Source organism: Cuculus canorus, chromosome 5, assembly GCF_017976375.1.
Source record: "Cuculus canorus isolate bCucCan1 chromosome 5, bCucCan1.pri, whole genome shotgun sequence".
Lineage (NCBI taxonomy): Eukaryota > Metazoa > Chordata > Aves > Cuculiformes > Cuculidae > Cuculus > Cuculus canorus.
The window spans coordinates 67,869,954-67,896,502 of NC_071405.1; the positions used below are offsets into that span (position 1 = coordinate 67,869,954).

At 41.7% G+C, this 26,549-nt stretch overlaps 1 protein-coding gene across 9 annotated transcripts in view; it reads left to right on the top strand.

Moving 5' to 3' along the window:
* The window catches only part of TTLL5 (tubulin tyrosine ligase like 5), a 127,817-nt gene that overhangs the window by 41,931 nt on the left and 59,337 nt on the right, over window positions 1-26,549 (top strand). For all 9 annotated transcript variants that reach the window (XR_008449999.1, XR_008449998.1, XR_008450000.1 and 6 more), the window contains 12 exons: window positions 41-132; window positions 733-795; window positions 1,732-1,770; window positions 3,091-3,236; window positions 4,249-4,537; window positions 8,289-8,409; window positions 10,021-10,167; window positions 13,179-13,279; window positions 16,199-16,332; window positions 16,904-17,017; window positions 17,427-17,837; window positions 19,293-19,483. Coding sequence is in view for 5 of the 9 variants with exons in the window: in XM_009563631.2 (XP_009561926.2) it covers window positions 41-132; window positions 733-795; window positions 1,732-1,770; window positions 3,091-3,236; window positions 4,249-4,537; window positions 8,289-8,409; window positions 10,021-10,167; window positions 13,179-13,279; window positions 16,199-16,332; window positions 16,904-17,017; window positions 17,427-17,837; window positions 19,293-19,483 (1,848 nt within the window). In the remaining 4 variants the exon portion in view is untranslated. The remainder of the gene's footprint in view (window positions 1-40; window positions 133-732; window positions 796-1,731; window positions 1,771-3,090; window positions 3,237-4,248; window positions 4,538-8,288; window positions 8,410-10,020; window positions 10,168-13,178; window positions 13,280-16,198; window positions 16,333-16,903; window positions 17,018-17,426; window positions 17,838-19,292; window positions 19,484-26,549) is intronic.

The following is a 26,549-nucleotide window of genomic DNA, read 5'->3' on the forward strand; positions in this document are numbered from 1 at the left end:
ATCTATTTTGCTGGGTATTTTTTTTTCTTTTTATTCCAAGATAAAAGTTCTTCGTCGAGTGAGAGAGGAAGATGAACGGAGAGGTGGCTTCGTCCGTATATTCCCTACCCCATTAACATGGGACCTTTATGGGTAAGAATAAGAATCCGATAGGATGGCTCAGTGCTGCATTGATGCTCTGTGTTGAGGTATATTCTATGTCGGATATATGTAAATCAACCAGCTTAGCAATAGAAAAGACACAGATTGAGGGATTTGGTAGAGTTTTAGTGTTGAGGATGCTTTTTTTCTAATCCCTTGTTTTTCACTGCTGCTGCTTTGTCTAACTGCAGCTCATGGAAGGCTATCAAGCATCATTTCTGATGTTGCCTTTCCGTCAGAGTAAAAATGTCTTCACTTCAGATAATCCATTCATGCTCTCTGCTTTTATATCCTGGAGCTGCACATACTGTGTGCTTTGTCATTCAGCCAAAACCACAATATAGGACTCACCTTTTAAATGATAGTATATTACACTTTTCTAATTTTTTTTTCTAGTCTGTGACATTTCTCTGTCTCTTGGCTCACCAGGAACTTCAGCTGAGAAGTGGATAGCTCTCTGCTCTTTTCTGTTATACTGCAGCATATTGTCTCCATTCGCTTCTGAGACATTTCTTAGAGATAACTTATTTCTTTATTATGCTGCCTTTCAGTGTGAGATCAGTTTTGATACATCTTGTATTTTTCTTCTAGATCCTTTTTAGAGCACAAGACATCGATGAACTACATGCTGGCTACACATCTGTTCCAAGACAGGTAGAAAACTTGTTTTTTTTTTTTTCCTTTGTGCAAATGGCACAAACAGCATGAAAAGGATTGATTTCGTACTTCTCCAATGTTATAAATACTGGTTACTCCCTGTGATTTATACGGGCAGTAGTAGTTTTGCATCTCTTTTCTAGTGTGCCAGTGACTGTGGAGGTTTCTCACATTTTTTGTGTTGTGCTTCTGAGTCTAAGGGCAAAAAGGATGATACACAAAATACATGGGAGACATTGGAGTAAAAAGGTGCCTATAGAGATGAAAAACCTTCGAGCACCCAGGCTTCTCTGAGAAGGGATTATTGGACGTCCTTGCTTATTACCTTTTGTTTCAAATTTACAGTCACATTGGAGCTTGTCCTCATGTAAAGTAAGCACTGAAACTTGCTCCAAAGGTTTATTATCCGTCTCTTGACTTGTGCAAGGCTGATTTGATCCTCTTTCTCTGAATTGTGCTTGGGTGGAAATGGCAGTTCATGCCACTGGCTGAACTTCCATTGAGAGTTGTGTGCAGTATCTTCCACTTTGTTTAACACCCATCCTTCTCAACGGTTGTTCTTATCCGAGTTTAAGATCCACAATAAAATAACTGCGGAGTAATGATAAGGTTGCTAACTGAGGAGATAATATACACAGAAGCTTCAGCACTGTGATATTTTTTTCTTTCCTGTGTATTTTCAAGGACGTGTCTGGAGGGCACTTCCAAATGATACTTTCTCCAATTTAAGCCACACAGATGCAAGCATCAATTGTAGAACAGCTGCTTAGATTTTGTCCTTTGGAGCCTTTTTTCCCACTCCTTTAAGATAGAAACATAAGGAATTATGTAAATTTGGCCTTTTCATTCTAAATGTGAAAGACTTCGGAGGCTTTATAATTTGGTCAGTGATCCGAAACAGAAGTGATTTTTTTTCTGCTTTTCCCTTTGTAGGGGCAGGACGAGAAGAGACCTCATCACTGGGAGATCCCGGTAAATAGCTTCTTAATTAAATAATTTGTATGTTGTAGAATTTACTCTAAGCTTAGATTTTCCACAGCTTCATCCTTTAAGTCCCACATCAATACCTTTTCTACCTGAAATTCATCAAACTAATTTTAGTAGAGTAAATACAGTGCATGAGGATTATTCCAGCGTATGTGATAGGATGGGGTGCTGTACAGAGGAACCTGGACAAGCTCAAGAAGTGGGCCCATGTGAACCTCATGAGGTTCAACAAGGCCAAGTGCAAGGTCCTGCAACCCCTGGTATCAATAGAGGCTAGGGTTGAAGGGATTGAGAGCGGCCCTGCCAAGAAGGAATTGTGAGTACTGGTGGATGAAAAGCTGGACATGAGCCACCAATGTGCGCTCGCACAGAAGTCCAACTGTATCCAGGGCTGCATCAAAAGAAGCATTGCCAGCAGGTCAAGCCAGGTGATTATCCCCCTCTATTTGGCCCTGGTGAGATCCCACCTGGAGTATTGCATCCATCAAGTTGCCCAGAGATGTGGGAGATGCTCCATTCCTGGAAACATTCAAGGCCAGGTTGGATGGGGCTGTGAACAGTCTAATCCAGTTGAAGATGTAACTGCCTGCTGCAGGAAGATTGGACTAGATGACCCTCATGGTCCCTTCCAGTCCAAACCATTCTGTGATTCTATGTGGACAGCTTAAATTTTGTTGGATCGAACCTTAAAATTGGCTGCTTAGACTTCCTGCTTTGACATTTCTGCCATATGGATAAGCTTCATCATTGAGCTCTATCAAAAGATCCCAAATGCAAGAGGGTTTTGAACTTTATACCCCTATACATATATATTTACTAGATCTAAAAAGTAAGTGGAGCAACATGGATTTTCTGAGTGTTCACACTTGTATCATTAAGAACGCTTTACTGGATCTTTGTACACTGGCAGAAAGTTACGTTTGTCTCCCTTAAGGAATCTGGCAGGGTCCTTTTCCCTTGATTTAGGCAGAACTTGTACAAAGGTTGTAATTTTTTAGATTATGTTAAAATTCTTATCTCTGAGCAAACAGTGGGCAACAAACTGTCTACATCAAAGGTTCAGGAGACTGTAGTCAGGTCCATTTGTTCTCTTCCCACTCCTCTCCGTTGTTCTGTACTCTTGAAATTCAGTTTTCCCTATTAATTGTGCCTTGAGCTGCTACGTTATGGACAGATGCTGCTCAGTCATGAAGGCGTGTTAGGAAAACTGTTTCTTGAAGAAATTTAATGTACTACTAAGTCTCTTGAATCATCAGAGAGAAGTATAAAGGGAGACTGAGGATGTCTCTGTATTATGCTTCCCAGAGCAGGTCTTAATGGAAGGCTGGATATGAGACTGGAAGCTGTAGATTCTCATGCTCCCTTTTATGAGAGAAAGCTTGTTTCACTGGAGTTACGGAAGCGCCAGCGATGTCGGGGCAAGGCTAGAGCAGCACGGACAAAATCATCAGGTACGCATGGCTAGAATCTTAGACGAGTAGCTAGTCAAAAACTAGCACGAAGGACTTCTTAATTTTAAGTGTGTGTGAATCGGATCGTTCTGTACTTTCATAGTCCCTAAAGGGATTCACAGGTTGAAGTCAGTAGCTTCCATTTAAAGTGTTGGTAGTTTTGACTTCATTTCTATTCTGAGCTTCGTGCCTTCTCAGTGCCTAGAATTTCATTCCCACCATTCCATATCCCCATGTATATAACTAAAGGTAATCACTATTTACTTGAGGATGAGCTTGTGGTTGCGTTTTGGGTACAAGAATGCAACGGTATATGTGCCTCTATAGTTCTTTGGTTTTTCAGACAATGATAAAAACTTCGGCCCTTCTAGGCTGATTCTTTCCTACACAGCGGATGGAAAGAGAGAAATCCTTCTTTTCCAAGCTGATGTGGGAAAAACTTTGAAGCATACAGGGGTGAATGATCCTGAAAGTGTCTGTTCCTGAAGCCTCTATCTATACTCTTTCTAGTAGCTATTTGATACTGACTGCTGTGGGTGGGATTGTATGTTATAAAATGATTTTTGGTGCTGTGTTAAGCTATGTGATCTTTATTGACGCGTGGAAGTGTCAGATTCTGTAGCTTTGTTTTTTCTGACACAAAAATACAAAAATGAGTATATACGTTGAGTATGACTATATATATGTCAGTGTTTGTAAGAATCAGGATAAAATATGGGAAAGCGCCTTTGTTTCTTTTTTTTTTAGATTTCTTTTTCATTTGTAATGTTAAGACAAGAGTTTTGGTCTGTCTTCTCTGATACGGGGAAAACGGGCTTCTCAGCTGTTTGATACACAAGCAGAAAGACAAAGAATAAAGGGTAGCAATACTTAAAGATGGTATTCTAAAATGATGGTCTTCTGTCCTTCTAGCAGAAGAGTTTAGAAGTAAACCAAAGTGTATAAATAGCAGGACAGTCTTCCCTATTCCTTTCTTTCTTAACCAGTATAGATGATTTCTTCTCTGCTACAGGGACATCAAAACCAACAAAGTTGTCTCTCAAGTTGGACACAGAAGGTGAAGAGGAAGAAGACGTTGATGCAGATATAGATAAAGAACTGGGTAGAACTGTTGGCTCACTTTCAGGCACCCAGGTGAAAAGCAAACCAAAACTCTCCAACTTGGTGAAAACTACTTGTAACGAGGGCTTGCCAAAAAAATTTGACAAGAAAACTGGAGATGGAGATCAGTTTCTTCAAAAAACAGACTCGGAATCTCAGTTTAACCTGCTGCAGGTTCTTCAAAAGCATGGAAACCTGAGGTGAGAAATTTCTGCATATTGCCTTAAGTTCTGACTAGCAGCTAATATTGGTTAAAATATGGAGGAGGTACACTTAATGCTGCATTGTGAACGAGTGTGAAGAGATAAGAGATTCCGAGAGAAAAGGGCTTAGATTTCTGTCTTACTCTGGGCTGCCTTAACAACTAGTTGGCACAGAAGGGCAATAGTTTTAGAGACTGACAGTTTACCTAAATGCCTGACCTGTTAGATCAGTAGAAAGTATAAGCCATAGTTCCCATTGCTGTTCTTTATTTTTGTGATGCAAGCTGTTATTGGGTCAACTCAGGCTTCTAAAATGCCTCTCTGTCTTAATGTAGGATGCCCACTATTGAATTCTAAAATTCATAATTTCATGCTTGTGTTTCCAAAGAAGTGGATATAAGCACAGAATCATAGAATCATTAAGGTTGGGAAAGACTTTTAAGATCAAGTGCAGTCGTATATGTTAAAATATCCAAGAAAGGTTGGGCATGGATACTTCAGTGCTGCCTCTCCATAAAAGTGGTTTTCTCATTTTTGTGCTTTTATTTTTGGTGATAGAATTTTTACCTCTAATAATTATTTCTGGTCAAGGTCATCACCTCTTGAGAACAAGATAGGAGAGACAAATTACTGAAGCATCTCATTGCCTACTGTTGAGTATGACTGTGTGGAGCAGAGTGTGTTCTGATCCATGGCTCTGTTGCTTGGAAAAGAGAAGTGCTGGAGGAGGCTGTATAGAATAGCACCATCCAGGGTCCTACTAGATGTTTAGAAGCATCATCCCCCCCTTAAATGTGGGTAGTAAAACTGTCTACTTGCAGATGGAAAGGAAGGGCAGGAAAAAGAGTGATCATAGATATCTGTGTAGGGAGATTTTAAGTCTAGATAAGAAGCAGCATTGTGGTTTTTGTGAAAAGTGTCCAAAGGTAGAAAAAAAAAAATTGTTGCATTCTTAGTTTAGTTTTGGGAAGGATTTGTGGATTATTAAATGGATTTGGGGATTGTTCTGATTTCTTCTTGGGGCAAGGACATTTGCTGTTGTGACAGGGAAGATTCTGAAACCTGTTTCGAGGATGAACATGACAATGCTGTCATCTGTGTATGGAACTGACTCTTGGCACAACGTAAGCTCTGTCTGTTGTTCCTGGCAGAGTTTTGCTCAGCACCCAGTGCTGTTGGGATTCCCCACAGAGGCTTGTGGTGATCTCATATTCCTGGATTGTGCTGGGCTTAGCCTCATCTGATCTGTCATTGATGAATGCTTTGCACAGGAGCTGAAGTAATGAAATTTTAATTTAAAAGACACCAAGCCTGTTTCAGTTATTTTTTCGTCAGTGGTAGGACTTCTCTCTCTTCTTTTATTGGCCTGATGAAGGAATTTCTCTGCCTTTTGCACATTTGGGTGCTACTGGTGAAGAGATGACAGTCAAATGAAACGTGTTCCTCCAATTGGGCCATTCCCAGGGAAGTAAATTAAAGGCAATTACTTGTTCCTGCATTGAAGGTCTCGTGCTTCAATATTCCACGTGCTGGAGGAGAGGCAGCGCTATACAAGGACCTTCTTCAGTTTCCTGTTTTGTAATCACAGAAGTATCAGGTGCCCACAAAAAACTGTATCACTGTGCCAATGTTGATAATGGGGATTTCTTAGTTCCTCCCACCACAGATCTCGAACTCCTGGTCACAAGATGCTTGAGTTACACCTAAACCAAACCTGGCAGCCTTAGAGAGCCCTTGGGGGAAAGCCTTTCCTGATGTATGGTGGCCTGATGTATGAAGTGTTAGTCAGGATTTGGAGTGTTCTCTTGATGTTCCACACGTGGGGAGAGAAGGTAGATGTGGTGACAAGCAGCATACGGAGCTTGGAGGTGGTACAAAGCCTGCTGTGAATTCTGGAGTTATCTAGAAGACAGGAATTGCAACCAGGTATTTTTACCGTGTGTTAGTTACTGCGGTACTGCCATCCACAGAGGATGTTGGTAGGAGACTCTTGTGAACTCATCGTTTGCTTAGGCCGTCTTTCGTCTGGGCATGATCTTCCGGAAGCATCGAAACCTCATGTTTAAGTTGATGTGTTGATACACTTAATGTGTTTTATTTAACTTCAGTTATTGCATAGATAGAGAGAAAAGTAGTGGAATAAATATGGGAAGAACTGGATGACCTTGAGGATGGGAATAATATAACTAGGGCGAAATTCCGTAGCACAAAGTGCAAAGGCATGCTTTTAAGAACTAATAATTTAGAGCAGAAATTCTATCAACTGGGTGTTCATCAACTGGAAATTAATTATAAGGAAAAATATCTTGCATGCTTGTTGATCACAGGAGGTGTGTGAAGCTCTAGCTCATGCATGCATGAAGACACCAAATGGTCCAGGGTTTATCACTTAAGATACTTCTGAGACTTCTTGTGGAATATGGTATACGGTTGCTATCACCCATGTTCATGGAGGGTGAGTTGGGACTGGGATGGGTGGAGATGAGCTGCCAGTCTCATCTAGTCACCAGGGTGGGTGCTTTGGTAGAAGACACTGAAAAATGTGGATAGTTCACACCAATAAAATGAAAGCTATAAAAGGATGTACTTGTTAATAAGTATATTTGGTGTAGGAGACCCATCAGGGATGAAATTATCTAATACACAGCACAATGCTGGAGAAAGAAAATGCAAATATAAACTGCTCCTGAGTGAAGATAGGCTGGGCAGTAAAAGAAGTTTTCTAATTATTAGAAAAGTAAATTCTGGAATAATGTTCCAGGAAACTAATGGGTTAAAAACACTAGTTTGTTTTAAGGTGAAACGTGATAATTTTACGGAAGAGGTGAGGATGTTACTTGTAATAGAACGAGAATCTGTCCCTGACAAAGCCCATTCTGTTTGTGCATATGAAAAGGGGAAATTGTGCTTGGCAATCCAAGGGATGGCTTGTAGTGACTATGGGGAAAACTCTAAGGAAGAGTGGAGACTGGGAGAGCAGAATGTTGGAGGAGAGGGTTTAGGCCAAGATGACGGTGAACAGAATTAGAAAAGGCTTTTGGCAATTTCTCTCACAGCAGATGCATACAGTGACTACCATTGTGAGGGAATGAGCAGCAATGTGTCCCTCCCAGTCCTACCCCAGTCCTCTCCTCAGTCCATGCTCACAGCTTCTTGACGTGGTTCACCAGATGCACAGCAGATTTTGCTGGTGTTCATTCTTTAATGGTGCCTTGCTCAATGAAATTTCGCTCGTGTCTTTGAGCAGCAGGGAAAGAGCTCATTTTCACGGATTTAGTTCTTTCATTTCCAGTGGGAATTGCAGGGCCTTTGTTATAAATCTGGCACCAGTACCAAGCCCTTTGTTTATTTTATGGTCTGTTGTTGTGGTGTTCAAAATGCTCGTGAAGAGAGAGGCCTGAGAGAGCCTTGGATTTTGTTTAAAAATACACAGTTTTGCTGATGTTTGTACTATTGGCTTTTGGAGGAGAGTAGCTAAGGCTGTGGAAAGGCAAGGAGAGCATTCAGTTTTTGGAGATGAACTTAAAGAGCATCTGCCATCTTTTGTATCTCATGCAATACCTGCCCCGTCTTGGTGAACTGAAGGGCTCCTTGAAAATGCTGGTGGGGTGCCAGGGTGGTTGTTCCCTAGGGAGCTCTTCAGCATATTTGCACCTAGGAGGTCCTCGCTGACTGTATCTTGGTCCACAAATTGTAACTCTTCCCATTACCACTCTGAAGAGAGCTGACTGATTCTATTGGTCCACAGCAAAGTGCAAGCTCGAAGGGCTTTCTCTGCCTATCTACAGCACGTTCAGTTACGACTGATGAAGGAGGCTGGTGTCCAAATCCAGAATCCTGCCTGGACCGCCAAGGAGGATGAGCAAATGGTAAGAATCTTTGTCTTGGCTAGGCTGAGAAGTCAAGTTGAAATCTGCCTTCAGAGTTTCGAGATCAGTTTCCACTCTTAGAACGTAGATTTTAGTTGCCTATCTTTGTCTAGGTGCCATTGTTGTATTTTAATATATAGAGAAGATGGGACTGCTGACTGATATTTGAGCAGCCATAGACTGCTCTTAATGACTAGAACATGATTGACTTTGAAGCTGCTCAGATCTTTCACCAGTTCTTCACTGATCTCTGAGCTTACCTGCTTTTGAATTATTCTAATCTTCTTTAGGATTACTTGGCAGCATCTGGTTTCTACTGCGTTAAGCAGAGCATGCATCTACTCAGCTAGGGATAGGTACCCACATAAGGTTTTTCTCCTATGAACCGTTTTACTCTTTGCAGGCATCTGTGCTTAGGAATCTTCCTTGCATTCTAGATAACGGAGGGAAAATGTAAAAGCCACTGAGGAGAGAGAGTTACTTTCTTGTATACCTGTTCGTTTTTTTAAAAAAAAATGTGATTAATTTTTCTAGGCAGTATTTTAAGGCCCTATATTTGATGGATATACATTTTAAAGAGTGGAACAAGCTCAGATCTCCTCACAAACCTTGCTAAAAGTGTGGTAGGCTCTTGAGCTTTCTGCAAATCTAAATACACTTACTGAATGCATGTTGCAGGGAAACAGCCAGCACTGTTCAGAGATAAAATTGTGTGTCAAGAATAATCAGTCGACTCAGTGGAAAATGTTACCCTGGCTCTTTCCAAGTGGAAATTAAAACTGGCTTCTTGAGAGTCACTTTGTCTGCTGTACTGTGAAAAATAATGTTTAAAATAACAGATCAAACCAGCCTGGAGTAATGGCAGTGAGAGGCGAGCTGTGAAATCCAATAGTTTGGCTGTGAGGCTGCTCATTTATGCATTAGCAGAGCTCCTAACCAAAAGCAAATCTAGAGGGGAGACAGAAGGGGTTCAAAACACCCACAGGGTGCATCTTGCCTTAGGATCTGCCTTGTCATACGATTCCCCCACCAGAGGTCAAACAGACATAGTGGAGGATTAGAATTACGTGGCTGTTCATGAGTCATCTGTTGCTGTGGAAAGGCTGTGGCAGTGGTATACATATAGGAAAAGTTACGAAATAGAGCTACATCACTTTAGTGGAGTTATCTGACCGAGATCCCCTTCTCTGTGATAGTGCTGAGAGGGTTTTACATCAGGACGCTTCATCACGGACCTTCTTTGTCATGTAGTGTGTTGGGTTTTGGCGATGTTCTCCTAATATTGGACTTCACAGGTTCTTTTGTGTTGTTCCTACATTTTGCTGCTTGTTTTTCTGTTTTCTTCATCTGCCATGCTTGTCAAACAAACACTGCAAGTGTTGCCAGTTCTGACCCACCTCAGGAAAGGCACACCATTGTTCTTCTCCCTCTGCCTGGAATTTGTAGAGCTACATGAGAAATGCATTGTGGAATGCTTTTGCCTGACATTTGTAAGCTCATTTTCTCAGGACAGCATAATTAGTTCTTGCCAGTCATTAGCTGCTGCATTACCTCTGTTCTCCCCAAATTTTGCAGCTGGTCCATTGTTAACTTCATCTCTCTTTCTTGCAGGAGCTTGTAGTACGCTTTTTGAAGCGAGCTGCCAGCAATCTTCAGCAGTCCTTGAGGATGATGCTCCCCAGCCGTCGTTTGGGATTAAATGATCGTCTTCGTATCCTGGCTCACCAGCTGGGCGAGTTCATTGTCTCGTATAACAAGGTAGCTAATTCCTTCTTGATCTTCTGTTGGTAACTCTTGGTTTCTGCTCTCTTCTTCTGCTCACTGCTGTCATATACAAGACAGAAGCCTGTTTTAAAGGCTCTGTTCTGTAATTTACATGGTCTGTGTTGTGGTTTTGAGCCCTGCAACAGCCAAGACAAGGACAGGGAGGAATTATTCACCAATTACCATCATGGGTAAAACAGATTCAACTCGGGGAAAAAAATCAATCTAATTTTTTGCCAATGAAACTAAAGAAAGGTATTGACAACCAAACCCAAATCTCTCACCCCTCCCTTCTTCCCATACTTGACTTTTACTCCTGGCTTTCTCCACCTCCCCACAACCCTTCACCAGTAGCACAGGGGCATGGGAAGTGGGGGTTCCGGTCGTCAGTTCATCACATTGTCTCTGCCACACCTTCCTCCTCATGGGGAGGACTCCTTACCCTTTTCCCCTGCTCCATTGTGGGGTCCCTCCCGTAGGAGACAGTTCTTCACAGACTTCTCCAGCCTGATCTTTCTCATGGGTTGCAGTTCTCCACAACCTGATCCAGCGTGGGCCCTTCCATGGGGTCGTGGTCTCTTTCAGGCACCTCTCCCGGTTACCCCCAGGGACTCCTCATATGCTGCTGGGGGATGGGCTGCTCAACCATAGTCTCCTGCATGGGCTGCAGGGAATCTTTGCTTGGGCATCTGGAGCACCTCCTTTCCCTCTTTGACTGACCTGTCTTCTCTGCAGCGCTATTTTCCTCACTTTGAATGTTTGTGTAGTTGTTTCTCTTGCAGCTGGTGTCTGCAGGCCTATTTCTCTCACATCTTGCTTTTCTCTCTCTGCCAAAGGGGCATGAGTGTTCCAGTGTGCCCTGGGGAGAGGCCTGTGCCTGCCCCTTCTCTGCTGCTGCAGCCTTGCTGTTTTTTCCCCGCTTCTTAAATATGTTATCAGAGAAATTACCACCATCGCTGATTGGCTTGGCCTTGCTCTGGTCTGTCCCAGAGCCAGCAGCCTCCGGGCAGCCGCCCCTGTAGCCTGCCCTGGCAGTATCCTTTCCTTTAGCTTGTCTTTGATTCTAGTGTTTTGTAACGCCTCTTCCCATTTCTCCCTATTTTTATGATGCTTCTCTAGAGAGTTTTTATATAGAATGATATGAAATAAGTACTTTACAACTTGTTTGATATACAGAGGGACTGCTGCTATATGTAGAATGGGACTCTGCGTGCTCAGTGATAAGGAAAAGTAGGTCCTAATTTAAATAATTTTTCACTGCTTTAGATGTAGAAGACACTCTTCTTGGCGTGATGGTTTCACGCTAATCCTTGTTTTGCAAGAACAGCTTCCCCTTTCCTTTGCCCCTTAGCATTTCTTTGGTGTTAGAACAAGGGGAGTTTAAATTTTGTTTCCAGAGGCTGTTGTGCACACAAGCCTCCAAGCTCCTACTCGTTAGCAGAGGATGTTCGCTTACATTCCCTTGTCAGAACTGACATCTGGTAACTTGATCTGTCAAAGCAAGGTTGGTATCGAACCAAATCTGTTCCAGGGAGTGCCTTTTATGCCTCATGCTCACTATATTACTGCTGTAGGAGTAACCACAAAACACTTGAGTGGCTCAGTGGTGAGTGAGGAACGCAGCTGCTTTGGATATACTTTCCACTCAAATTGTATTCAAACATCAGGATTTTCTGCTAACTCTTGAATAAATTCACAAAATAAAGCTGTGTAACTGGTAATGAATCAGTGCGTAAATGTATTTTCTCATTTAAAATGAGTGAGAACAGATCTCTTGAGGTTTTAGGACACACATGTGTACGCCATCGAGAGACTGTTAGGCTGTGAGTTTTTTTGATGTCTGATTCTTGCATACAGGCTTCTTTCACTGGCTTGTAACTTAAGATCTAGTAGGGGTCTCCTACTAGCCATTATATAGATTCTGTAATGACACAGAAGGAAAAAAAATACTATTTCTAGAAACTAAGTAAAACAGATCACATGTTGTCCAGACTTGTACTTGAATAGTGAAATGCTAGACGTGTCCCGAAGAATTTTTTTTGTCATCTTCTTGAATTATCTTTCAAAAGATTCATCTGACCCTTTCATCTGGGAATGCTCAGAGTACCGGTAGGAAATAATTAAGTGGAGGGCAAATCTGGTCAGATAAAGCTCGTATGTTGGTATTGGTACTTCAGACAGGCATTTAGTGGTTTGGTTTTTTTTAATTAACAAAAATGTTTGTGTCAATACAACCTCTAGTGTCAACAAGTTCTACTGGTGTAAAATAGATCCTTTGTGTCTGAGCTGGCTCCCATTCTTACATACAAAGGCTTACCATCTCTTATTCCAGTACATTTTAGTGTACAAATGCATATTTGTCACTTGCTTTATTGTTTTACTTCCTTTGCTTTTGCTAAAGCAGTATATTTTTGGTATGTACATAAGCCCTTGGCAATTTGTCGCATGACAAGATAAATTTACTCAACAGGTGAACTCCTAGTTTGCAGTAGGAAACGTGGATGCCCTCAGCAGACCTCCTCGATTGAATTTGTTTAATGTAATTTTATGTTTTTGTCCACTGTTCTTCCTGAATACCTCCTTTGGGGACTGATGCTCAATTAAAAGCTACTTTGAGGAACTTGGGGACAGAAAAAGCAGAAATAGAAAAGGGACTCAAGATGGGAAGAACGATGATACACCCCCTGCCACTTCCTTATGTCCCAGCAAAGACTGAATTTGATGGCGCACCATGTATTTGTGAAGACTTGACCTCTTCTCAGCAAATCAATTCTAATAAGTCTTATGTCAGGTGGAGGAATGAGGGGAATGTAGCATGTGCTTAGCATGCTGTGTCTGGGGCTCCTTATAGTTATCCATTCTGTTGCACATGAAGAAATAAATTGGCTCTTTGGAGCTTTTCCTGGATCCCATGGCACTGGGTTTCTGTCTTCTCTGAACTGTAACTATGCCATGGAACATAAAGGAACTGCATAGAGACACTTACTGATACTGCTTATTAACAGGAAACAGAGCAGATGGTTCAGAAACGGTCAGAAAAGAAACAGGAAGAGGAGGAGGAGGGAGTGAATCCTGAAGGTTTTCAGAACTTCATTACCAGAGCGAGGTAGGCATGGATTTTATTCCCTTTGATAAAGGATTTCCCAGCCTTGAAGATGATGGTATTGTTCTAAAGATGTTCTGATTGATCTAAAAGCTTGTAGATACCTTTATTGGCAGTAGCACCTGCTCTTGCTGGGGAACAGAGAACTTGTCTTCTCTTTTCTCCCTCCTTTCCAGCAACCACACACTTGTAGCGTCAGCATCTGGTGCACAGAAGAGGACACACAATAGATGTTTTGACCATTAAGTAGATTCCCAAAGGACAGCAGATATTGTCCTGGTCTGTGTAAATGTCAAACTGATGCTGGTGAGCTAGTGGTCTCCTTTCCTGTGATGCTGGAGAAATGTGGCAGTACTTTGGAAGGAGAATGAAACTAGAGCTGCTGCTGCTTAGATGACTTTGAGCTGCTGTGGTTGAACAGTTTGTGGCTCTGGCTGTCAGGTTCCTGCTCTCAGAAACAAATCTCATGCTTGCTGACTCTCTTCAGGAGATCTCCAGGTCTGGACTTTCTGCGACAAGGAAGAAAAGGAGTTCCTTTCTGTCTTCATCCTTCTTTCCTGTTTGGTTTCCTAAAGTGGTCCGTTGTGAGCAGTTACTTCCACAATGATAAAACCAGCATTTGCTAACTGCATGCTCTTAACCTGATCTGCCTTAGACTTTTACAAGAGTCTGGTAGGAAATGCATTTTGAAGATGGGTAAATACCCTTTATGGCCTTCAGCATTGTATGAAAAACAATGGTGGTGTAGCTATCTGACTGTGGAGAGGTCTGAAATTATTCGGTAAACCAGAATTATGTCCTCAAAGTCTCTATTCTTGAGCGCAAAACCTGATTCCTTTTGAGTCCTTTATTTGACCCGTATGACATGTCTGTATGGACAAGGACCCCTGTCAATATCTGAACAGGCAGAATTCACCTGCCTTTTTAATGCACTTCTGTCTTCTCTGGGTAGGTTGACAGTCACTGCTTCTTTTTCATGATCAGTTACGAAATTCATCTTTCTTTTTCTCTGTTTGAATAGCGCTCTTAGTGACTGATTAGAAGTGGGTGGTAACTGAGGCTTCTTAACTAAGTTCAGAAAGCTTCCCAGTCTCTTTTTGACGCTACCTTCTCATAAAAACAATTCCTTTTACATTTTGCTGATTTAATTGAAGTCATTACTGCAACGGATTTACAGACTCCAAGAAAAATGTCACTGCTTTTCAGGTAGAGTTCTGTAGAAGAATGATACTCGAAGATGTCTTGCTGCCATGTACTGTAGCATCTGCTCCCATCACTGGAAACACAGATTACGTGGGCTTACAGCACACTTCTGGTTCTCTGACATCTCTGGCCATTAAAATGACTTTGCCTCCTAGGACAGGTTATTTTACCTTTTGGCTCTTTGGGTCAGAACTGCATCCTCTTCTGTTTCCATGTTATTGGCTATCCTGCTATGGCCCGAGGTACAGTCTAGGCTGGGGCTGGAGATTTTTATTGGATGATCTGCCTGTGTGATAAAGAACAGAAAAAGCAAGTTTGTCAATGATCAGACAATTCCTAGTGCTGATCTTTCAGCTTCTTATGAAGTATTGTGTATGTTTGGAGACTCTGATACCTGACGCTACTTTGTGCTGTGCTTGAAGCTTAAATCAGTGAGCTAGTCATTTGGAGCTGAGCAAAAGGGTAGATTTCCACTTGGAGTGTTTGTTCTGCCATACAGTGAATGCAGTACCGGAGAACATGAGTAATAACTGTTGCCACTTAATAAAATGAGATCGTCTCATTGATGCTCTAACTGTGGTATCACATGGATGGCATTGTGTTTAGTTATACACATGCTACAACCATTGCTTCTAAACATCTTTTGTGCAATGTAAAAGTATATACTTTTGCCGGTAAATTCACTTAAAAGATTAAAGCACCTTTCCAGCAACAACTTTTCATTCTTAAATTGCCTCTTCACCTCTATTCTCATTGGTTTGGGAGAAGAGGTGAATCTTGCAGGCTGCCCTGAAGGTCTGAACTCCAGTGGGATCAGCTTTAGGCATTGCTTTTATTAAAGCTCAGGCTAGCTGAGGCTGGTATGAGTTGGATATGCAAAGGACGTTTTGAGGGATTATAACTGCTGCTATGCTAATTTGTATTCCTGCATTCCGTTTGCTCATAGTCTTCCTGGCACTATACATTTGCTTTTGGCCTTTGCTCTGCCCTATATGTAATCATTAATGCTGAGGTCACACTACAAAGCAAAAAGAAAGCACATTAGATATCAAAACAATTCAAATTACAGGTTGCACAAGCTCAGATATGAATGGCCAAATAGCTGACACTGGTTTAGGGCCAACAGAAGCTTAGGACATTGGGGCGGTTAAATTCTTTTCTTGTAAAGAAATTGAGAAATGTATGCAAATTCTGTGAGATTAACAAAAATATTGATTGTTCTGCTTATTTGTCCTGCAGTTTTGGCTAACTAACAAGCTCTTTCTTCCTCTTTCCTCTTCTGCCCCCACTGCTGAATTGGAATTACTAACGATGACTGTAAAACAAAGGTTGACCTGAGTTCTCTCGTGAACATAGCAGCTGCTTGTTCTGGAGAACACCTGGGGAAGACTCACAAATTTAGCTGTGAACTGAATCTCTGCCGTTGAGCTGATCTCCCAAAAAATGTGTTTGAATTTTTTACTTTATTTGTTCTGGGAAGGCTCCTGAATGCCTTGAATTTTTTACTGGATGAGAAACTGGCATTTCAGTGGGAATCTTGGGTTTAACCAAGGCATGTTCCTTTCCTTCTGCTCTTACCATGCAGAACTGAGCAAATCATTAGCTGGCCTAGCCCTTTTTCCCCACTCCCCTCTTCAGTCTCCTTTTCAGTTCTTGTCTTTGATTGTTACACGAAGGCAGAAAAGCTTACTTACATCCATTCTTCTCTCTTTATTGTAGTGAAAGTGACCTGGAGGAAGTGCTGACATTTTATACGCACAAAAACAAGTCAGCAAATGTCTTCCTAGGAACGAAGTCCACAAGCAGAAAACCCAGCAACACCAGTAACCAGTCAGAGAAACAGCCTCAAGGTGGTGAGTTTTGCAGGCAGTGTTGATGTTGTTCAGACAAATCCTATTTGGAAAGCGAACAACCCCTCCAGAATAATACTTGGGTTGCATATCTCTTTCTTTTTAAACTGAATCTATATGTGAAGATGAGAGTAACTGCACTCCTACTTTCTTTGCCTGAAGTGGGATGGGATGAATCTGGACGAGGATATGTAAGGAACTAGATAGGACTGAAATGAAAATGTGCAGATTGAAGGCACTGAGATTTAAAATTAACAGAAAATCCCAAAATCTAAGTAAGGGATGAGAGAAATCAAGGCCTGTTAAATTGTACTGCCTGCAGTGGGTGTACTTATTGCAGGGCAGACTGTATATTTGAGCCTAATTGAGTGTTCCATGGAAGGAGGTGCAGTGCCAGCCATACATATCCAGTAGTCCATGCTACTGTACATGACATGTGATCTATAGAGTCGCACAGTCTACAGTAAACTATAGCAAGAAAGTCTATTGTAACATGGTTTAAATTCTGGAGTCCTGTTCTAGTAATATCACTGTTTGCATTGTTTTACTTCCTAACTCCTTGGTTTTGTTCTAGAGCATCCTGAGGTGGTGAGAAAAATAAAAAGTGATGAGCCCAAAACTTCAGTTGCAGATCTGCCTGCAGAAAGAGTTTTAAAAGGCTGTAAACCCAAAGAAGTTCAATCATCCTGTAAGTGATCTGGCTTAAGTTATCATCAAGAAAAAAAATAACAGATGTGTATTCTGGTTTTCATACTGTTTTAAACAAAGGTTGGAACTTTTTGGGCTCAGGCTCAAACTGAGGGATTAAAATGCCCAATTTTGGGGAAGATTCTACAGATTTTTCTTTTAAACCCAAGAGAAGATACTGTAGAGTGAGCACTATGATCTTCCCCCCTCTTCTTGTGGGGAAGATCTAGATATGGTAAGCTTTGAAAGAGGATTTCCATCATGTAGAGCCTCTTCTTGTCTTTGCTGGTAGGTGAGGTAATTTTGGCTTCAGTGTGTCTGAGCAGAGGCGTCTTTTGTGTGTTGATATTATCTGAAGGACCCGAGAAGTGTCTTTTTCTCATGTAGTGTGCTCATTTATCTTTGTGTAGTTCCAGAAGGACCCACCTTCTCCTTAAATGCTGAAGTAAAATTACCTCCTTGTGGCCATCGTCGTGCTTCTTCCTCTGCTTCTGGTGCCACGTTCCAGAGAAGTACCAATTCCTGGGTACCATCTCAGCCTGCAGCCTCTGAAAACTCACAGATGCCTGGTCACCGTTCATTGCCGGCCCCTCCAGTTGGTCCTAGGCTGATTCAGCCCTCGTCCCCACCACCATCCTCGCAAAGCACAGCTCCTGACAGCTCTTCTGTCTCCACAAACCCAGTGCCCAGTGAGGCTTCTAACCTTGGAGGGTTACATCGTTGTTATTCTGGGAGCTGCACTATGGGCCCGTTCTCATCTTTTCCAAGAGCTGCTCAGATCTACAACCAAAGATTTTCCCGACCATCCTCTGCAAAAGTAGGTGAGTGTCCGGAGATGCATAATAACCTGGTAGGTCATTATAGAGATTATGTAATCTCTGTTCTTTAAGTAGGTAAAAATTTTATGTTTCCAGAATTACGAGTCTTGCTGAATGGTGCTAAATTCTTCATGGAGAGGAGGAGTGCAGGAAGCAGCCTTTGTTTGCTGAAGATGCCCTTTTATTGAGCAGAAGAACAGGGCATCACAGATTCATTTGGATAGGATAAGATCCTTAAGATCGTCAAGTCCAACCATTAGTCTAACATTACCAAGTCCACTACTAAACCATGTCCCGAAGTGCTGTGTCTGAGCAGCCTTTTCCGATGCTTGACAACCCTTTCTGTGAAGAAATCTTCCCTAACATCCAGTCTAAACCTCCCTTGGTGCAACTTGAGGCCATTTCCTCTCATCCTATCGCTTGCTACTTGGGAGAAAAGACCAGCACCCACCTCACTACAACCTCCTTTTAGGTAGTTGTCGAGAGCAATAGGACTCTTCAAAGCCTTGGATTCTGAACTCTGCCTTTGAACTTGTTTGAAAAGAGCTGGAAAATGAAGTACTGTAAATTTTCACTTGATTGTGCTACTCATCTCGTATTTATCATTAGTGATTTCAATGTAGTTTTGGTTAGCAGAAGGCCTGCCTCAGTCTATGTGCTGTTGTTAGTTCTGTGTTTATCACGCAGAGAAATCCTTTAATGAAACCTCATAATTGTTGAATATTTAAAGGCGTGTCAAGACCTCAAAAAAAAAAAAAAAAAAAGTATCTGAATGCATCTTTACTGCATCTCATTTTCCAGGACCTTTCAGCACCGCCTAATCCAGGAGTATCTTAAAAACAAGGTTCAGAGACTTCTCATTTACCGTTCTATGGTAGAACACAGTTGAACGATGCACTTTAGAGTGTAAGGAGTCTGAAGGGTAGAAGAAACTGTAGTAATTTATGGATGCAGACTGTAATCCATTGGGAAAGATTTGGGAACCACACATGGGCCAACAGCTGCAGTCCTGATTTTTTTTATATATATATATGTGTGTGTGTGTGTGTGTCTTTTTAATGATGCTTGCTTTAGGTTATGTGTCAGGGTCAGCACGTGTTCACTAGGGTTGCTATGTATATATGACAACCTTTCAGCATTAGAATAAATCTGACTTCCCAGCTGATTAGCTTATTTAGGATGATCCATTTCTTTTTTCGAAAAAACATTATAGATTTAGCTTAGGTAATAGCAGCCAATATTCTCTGTAAGAGAGTGCCATTAGATGACATTATGATGGCGAATATGAGTTTAGAATTGACAAAAGCTCATATAGGCAACACCCATGTAGAATTAGGAGGCTTTATTCTCCCTGGAATGTGCAGAAAGTATCATACCTGCTTTTGTGTCTATGGGATCAGCAGTCTGAGAGAGTCTGACGTATTGGTCACTAAACATGTCCAAATGTTTGTTTGATAGGTTTGTGCCATCGCAGTCCAAGTGGGCAGCGTGTGGGCTCAGCCAAGATGCACAAAGATGCAGAAGATCCTTCTTCCCAGGGCAAAGGTTGCAGCCTCAGTGCGATAGCAGCAGAACTGCAGCAGCTGGCAGAAAAGCAAGCGGCCTGTCAGTCTCCCCCACTGAGCCACATCAGTCTCCTTACACAGCAGGTACGTGAGCAGTAAAGCCAGAGCCTCTGTGACAACAGGAAAATCTGTTACAGGCTTTTGTATCGCCCTGCGCTGTGCTGAAACATGCTGGATGGAGCAAATCTCATGAAAATTGATTTCTGTTATATATATAAGGGAGTGGAACAGAGCTGGCAAATATGTAAGGAATAAGAAAGTCATAAGAAAATGAGTAAGGAGAAAGCCACTGTCCAAATTCCCCAAGTTTCAACTGATTTAGTCTTGAAGATAGTACATTCTTACCTGTTATGTGAAAAATGTTACGTACATAGAGGCGCGAGGCCCTTGACAGTGTTTCAGTCCAGGGCTAAAGTCAAGTGGAGTTCACCATAATCTGCTGCCTAGCCAGTCAGAATGCATGTGTTAATTAGCAGTGAACAGGGTGCTAATTCAGAACTAGTGGTAACATATGCTGCTGCTTGCTTCTATGTTAGGCGGACACAGGGAGGAAAGATCTCGAAGACATTTAGGTAGTAGATTTGTGAATGATATGGTCATTGACCAGGAGGACATGTGGGGATACCACAGGAAATCAGATTTCTATAAATATGCTGTTTATGGATTAATTTATTAATTCAGCAGGTCTAGATCTGTAGCAACAAATATTTGAGGATATGGGCATTAAATGTATTTAATAATTTTTTCATATTATTTTTCACTATAACGGATGCAAAGGAGGTACATTTTCTTTCCAAGTAATGAAGTTAAGCTCCTAAGAGAAAAAATAGGCAAAAATGCTTTATGAGACTTCTCTGGGTGGATGTCATACATTTAGGAGTGCAGGAACACAACAGTGAAATAACAGAGTTTCTACTGGAAGGTACGGTCAGTGTTAAACTGGTTTAGAGGACAGAAAGGCAACAAATGTGCTTATGTGTAATAAGGAACCTAAAGTTTCCTGTAAATTGAAGCAATGAGTTTCGTTCCACTGGCAGATATAGAGTTCCAGTTCATTCAGATAAACATAATTCAGACAAAAATAATCCCCCAAACACCCAACCTATGTCTTGATCTATTGGAATTCTTTGAACTGAGGAAAATTGCATCTAGTAGAATGGGTTCTTGTTGTTCAAACTTTCATTTTGAAAGCTTTTGACAAGTTTTCAGCAAGGACTGTTGAGCAGGTCAGCTGGCTGTAGGGTGAGAGGTAAGGTTTTGTTAAAGATCAAGAACAGACAGAGAGCAAACAAAAAAATACGTAGCCAGCTTGATGTACAGTAAGTATATAACTGAAGATACAGAATGCACTATATGGAGTGTAAAATTAAAGATTTGAAAGGAGGAGATTCATAATGACTGGCATATTATTACCTAAAGAATGAATATAAAAGCAAGTTATTACAAGGTAATATGGGGTGTGAATTTACAGTAGATTAACTGCTCTGTAGTGTTCATCCATGTGAACACATGCTTGTGCAGCTCATGGTTACCACATGAGGTAACTTCTTGCCACCTTCTGTAAAATATGGGCTGCAGGTGTCCAGATGTTAAATTACTGTGAAGTTATGTGTGTGCTGTAAACTTCGGCTTGATCCTCCCTCCTGGGAATTTGTCCGTACGTCTGTATTCTTTTGTTGGTTACTATGAAAATAGGTAAGAGGAATTTAACAGCTGCATTAACTGGGCAACACAACAGCAAATTAAGTTCAGTGTTTACAAATAACTGATAACATGACAAGCAATAATGTTAAGCACTTAAAGTGATAAGCTTTAATCATTTAGGGAAGAAAAAAATAGTGTTGTTCTGGGAAGCTCACTGGAGAAACATAGTTGGGTAGTAAAGGAAACAAACAAATTGTTAGTATGTTTAAGGAGAAGGTTAGGAAATAGTATTTAATTATGTGAGCATCAATTATATGCCTTCCCTCAAAAAACTGTTGTCAGTTCTGGTTGCCATTCCTGAAGCGAATTCAGGGAAAATAACTGGGATTCACAAATAAATAACTATAACAATTAACTGCAAAGTGCATTTTCAATGAGGAAGTGAAAATATTAAGTTTGTTTAGGGAGGAAATAAATATGAAGAAATTGTACAGAGCAGTGGATTGCAAAGTAAATAAAGTTGATTTTATTCATGTTTCCCATAAAAAGAGGAATATATTTGGTTTAGTAGGAACACCTCAGAGTAAATCCTGATAATAAAAGTGAGTAGTTATTGTCACTGAATATACGTACCTGAATGAGGCTTCCTGCAGCAGGATACCATTAAGGCAGAAAGCTTAACAGTTACTTCTGGCAGAAAGATGTGTGTTTTGTGAACAATAGATCCCTGAGTTTTAACACACAGGGTTAACAATTTTCCTTATCAATATGTTTGTTAGATGCATGGAAACTAAAAAACTTCCGTCTTCTGGAATAAGTCAGGCAGGATAGCGAGTTGGCTGGGCCATAGCTCTGAACTGAAGTTGTCTCTTTAATACTGAGTGTGCTATGCTGCTCTTTCCATATTTATGTATTTTTCTCTGCTACATTGTTTACTGCAGTCAAGCTAAATATTTCCTTTGTAAGAGACACGGGAGAGGAAACCAGTAGCTGAAATCAGCAGTTTCTCCAGTTATGGCATGCAAATGCTTGCTAATTGTTTTTAGAGTGGTGATATCCGTATGTGTAGCGTAGTGGTTCACCTGTGATGTTGTCCGTGTTAGCGATGCTCAGTTTTTCAGCTGTCCTGAAATTCTCTCCTTCAGTTTGCCCATTGCCTGGCAGGAACCTAAGGTAGGGACAGTCCTGTTGGAGAATCGAGGCAGACACCTCAGTTGGAAGATGGGGAATGAAGCCCAGAGATGCAGTTCAGTAAGCCCTTTTCATAGTACAGGAATTTAATTGCTTTTCATGCCTCGGTTTGTGGTATAGGGACCTTAGTAGCTACTGTGTTCTCTGTGTTCAGCTGTCCGGAAGTGCTTTTAATCTGTACCCACTGTTTAGACGTTGGCCTTTCCTGATGGATAGATAGATGAAGGCTGTGACCAAAATAATCCAGACTACTTTTCCCTCTGCTATATTCCTTACCAGACATTAATCCTAAAGTTATTTCATGTGTGTTTAACGTATGTCCGTGCGCTTGTATTGCAGGGCTTCCTACAGGGAGGATGTTTAAATGCACACCATGTGTGTAGATCCAGAGCCAGGTGGCTGGATCCTGGAGAGGCATGTGGTTTTTCTTTGTGAAGAGCATGCTACTTCTCTCTGAAATGTGCTGTAAGGTAAAAAGAAGGATTTCTGCTGCAGTGCTGGATCTGTGTGAGGTCCCTATCACTGGCTGATGTGAGGGGGGCTGCAGCTGATATCTACCAGGCTGTAGTACTTTGTAGTTAATGCTGGTGATCTGAAGAATGTGTTGAATTGGCCAACTTTACCTTGAGGAGGAGGAAGAGAAGGAGGAGGGGAAGCCTGGTGGGAGCTCTGCCCCTCTGTGTGAGGGAGAGTGTGAGATTTCAGGACCCAGCTATCATTAGGAATAGCTCCAATTCTTTGAGCCAGGGAGTTTAATCACAGGGATAACATCAGACCACCCAGGCAAAGGCTATGTCGAGCTGCCTCCATCTCCTCTATGCAGCCAGGCAGTGCCCGAGATCCAGCAGCAAGGATTCCTGCAAAAATGCTGACAGATCCATAGGAGGATGGGGCATTTTTCTCATTCTGAATTTTTCATTTGGACAGAAGATGGAAATTAGCAAGAAGCAGAGGAGTTTACTAAACGTTCGGGCAGAGAAGAGGGAGTGAGGAAGAACTGGAGTGGGCAACTTACGGTGCCCCAGAGTAACCTTGTGGGAATAATATGCACAGGAATCTCAAAATAGTGAATTTCAGCTTGATGTCAGTTGCAACAGTATTTGACCCCCCACCACTGCTACCCCTTCTGAATTGCACAGTGGGGTACCCTGGGCCGCCGGGTCCTCAGCAGAGAAGTGCTGCAAAGCAAACTGCCACGTGTGCCAAAATACACTGGACTGGTCCCAGTGGGCGTCAGCTCTCTTGGTTCTAGACCTGAGCAGTGCAACGTGGGGACTGCAAAAAAAACCCAATGACACTCAGGGTGCAGCAGATGTTTGCAGAAATTTGATGGGGATCATTCCCCGCTAGAGGATGTTTGTCAGTGTTAGTCCTTTCCTTTGACTCAACCCACTTTATCTGAGTCTTGATCAGATTTATTTTCCTTATGTAACTCTTTGGTTGGCTTTTAGCCTTCCACCGATGGAGAGGCAGGGAGGTGTCAAGGAAAAAGGCATCTCTCGGTTAACTAGGAAGAGGAGCAAGAAACCAGGAGATGAAGTCTGAGGGACATTTTTCTTTCCTCTCTCGTACAGCTCTGCACGGCTGCAGGGCCCCTTTTCCTCCTTGTCCCCCGGCTGTTCACACAGGAGCTGGAATTACTTTTAACACTACTGAGTTGTAGCATCAGCAGTATTATGACTGGTCTCAGAGGTTGTAGGAAGTGAAAAAATCAATGTAGTTTCTGTGGTGCTCAAATTGAACCCCTTTTGCTCTGAGGTCCCAAAGGGAATAGGAAAAGAGGCTTTTGTTATGATGCAGCAACATCTGCAGAGTCACTAAGTGGGCCAGGCTGAGCAGCGAGAACTTGTGTTGTGGGAAAGATTACACCCTGATCATCAAATGTTTGGCAGGACCGTGCCTTATCAAAATCACTCCCGTTGGGAAGTTTTGAGGCAGTGTCGAAATGAAAGCTTGACTTTTTCAGGAGAAGGAAGAGGGGAGTTCAGCTATCCACAGCAGCAGCAATAACTGCTTTTTTTTGTTTTTTTTTCTTTTTTTTTGATTTGTTAAATAGATGCATAAGCTGGAAATACTACAAAGAATTTGCAAGTTTGTCAGATTTCCCAGGAATGTCTCTGGCAGGTCTTTGTCTGGAACATTTTCTGGAGACTGGAACACTTGTGCTCTGTATGCATATGTATATCCTGTAAGCTGGTAAGCTCAGCGAGCAGAGAAGGAATGTCACAGGCCTTTGGCCAAATCAGCCTTGGTACACACACAGATTTCACACTTCCTAGTCTGTTAGCCTCAGTTCTTCCCTTCTTCTGGCTGGTTGCTCCTGCAAATTCGAATCTGTACACAAACTGAAGGTGGTTTGGTGCGGGGTGTGGTCAGCAAGCTGGTTGGGTAACAAAAAGGTGATGCTAGAAAAATTTGTTTGTATTACAGTTTCTTCGAGGAATTTGTAGTAGGTATATTTTGTGCCGTTGTTCAGAGAGTGGAAGCGCGTGTGTGTGTGTGTGCACACTAGAGATTTATGGCTTGGGGTTTCCTTTGCCTCTGAAGGAAAGAGGCAGTATAAGATCCTGTGATGTTTCCCTCACTGGGATGGCGTGTTGGATTCCAGTATCTTAGTGCATTAAGGAAGGCAAGTGGACTGTTTCCAATAGTACTGGAAGACCTCAGTGCTCTGTTAGACCAAGTCATGCTCGCCCGTGCTTAATCACAGCTGTACATGGGAGCTCTGAGGTGAAGCCAAGAAAATGCAACTTACAGACTGAGGAGAGGACAGAATAACAGCGAATATAAATATTGTCATAGCATTTAGTCATAGTCATCTCTGAACCTGAAAGAAGAAAAATATAACTGAAAGAATGCAGCTAAATCCTTTGTAAAAAAAATTTTAAATGGCAAGTTGTTTGCTCTTCTCCTCTATTCCTGGAGTATAAATATTTCACTGATCTCAAAAGCCTTAGGGGTATGTGAGTCTGAGCAAGGCTTGGTGCAGGTGCAAAGGCAGTGACTGTGGAAGGCAGGTAATAGAAGAAAAGAAACATTTATTTTATAAGTTATTAGGTAAAGATAGCATTGCTGGATGAATGATAAGTAATAAAATGGAAAATCTGGGAATGACTGAGGGGCCTTGAAGCACACGGGAAAAAATAGATCAGAAGGCAAAGGGAAAGATATTACGAAGGATAAGACACTGCGCATTTTGAAATGCTTCTTTCTGTGACCTTGTATAGTGTCATCTTGTCCTGTCTGAGGCATCAAAGCCTAAAGATTCTGGTGATAAAGTAGAGGCCTGGTGACCTTATGTGTGTCTTACCATGATACCTGCCCAATCTGTCTTAGAAGGAAAAAGTTTCTCAGTGAAATTTTGGTGTTATATATACTTTTTTGTAACTTCTTTACAGAGTACATTGTGCCAACAACATTGTGGCATTGGGTCACCTCCTATTTCAGACTTTTTATCACATTGAAGGTTTTTTGGAAGAGACAAAGTATGCCTACGATGACTGCGTTGTTTTGGCTTATCTCTTACTCTTGATCTTTGAAATATGTCTCGAAATCTGGATCCTTTTTCCTCTTCACGAATTGGAAAGATCCACACAGAAATGTGAGATGTGTGAACTGCAGGAGATGTGTTGCTCCAAGTGAGAGAAATAGTCTTTAGACTTTGTAGATCTCCAGTCCCCCAGCGCTTTATAGGCAAGAGGATGCGAGTGGCCTCTGGCAGAAAAATGCTACAAGGGTCGGCTGGGGAGGGACAAGTACGTATTTTTTGTAGCGCACAGCTTGCTCAGCGTTGTAACGCATTGACCACTGAAACACAGGATCTGCTGTTCAGGATGTTGGTAATGAAAATTTAAGTCACTTTTCTGCTCTCTGCCAAGAGGGGCAGAGTAACAGCTTCTAGTGATGATGTGTCCCTGTTCACCCTGGTTGACTCCTGCAAACTTGAAAGAGAAACACTCAAGCCTTTTAGGAGGCTTTTCCTGAACCTGTGGAGGCTGATCTGCAGCACTGTGGGTTTTTTTTCCCCCATGGTTAACATTTGCTGCTGTAGCTTGTTTGAAGTATTAGACAAGATCAAAATTAAAATACTCACTTTATTATACACAAAATGTTCCTGAATATGGTAATTGGAAAATATTAAAAGAATAGTATAATGCCGATCAGAAATGTGAAAGATATTAAGCTCCTCTTCTGATTCTTGTTTGTGATTTCTTAAAGGTACTGTACAATGGGTCTTTGTCTGTACGATGCTATTCATTAGAAACAAATTTTGTCCTGGATTTTTCTTTCTTCCTATCCCTATTTGGAGATTTCC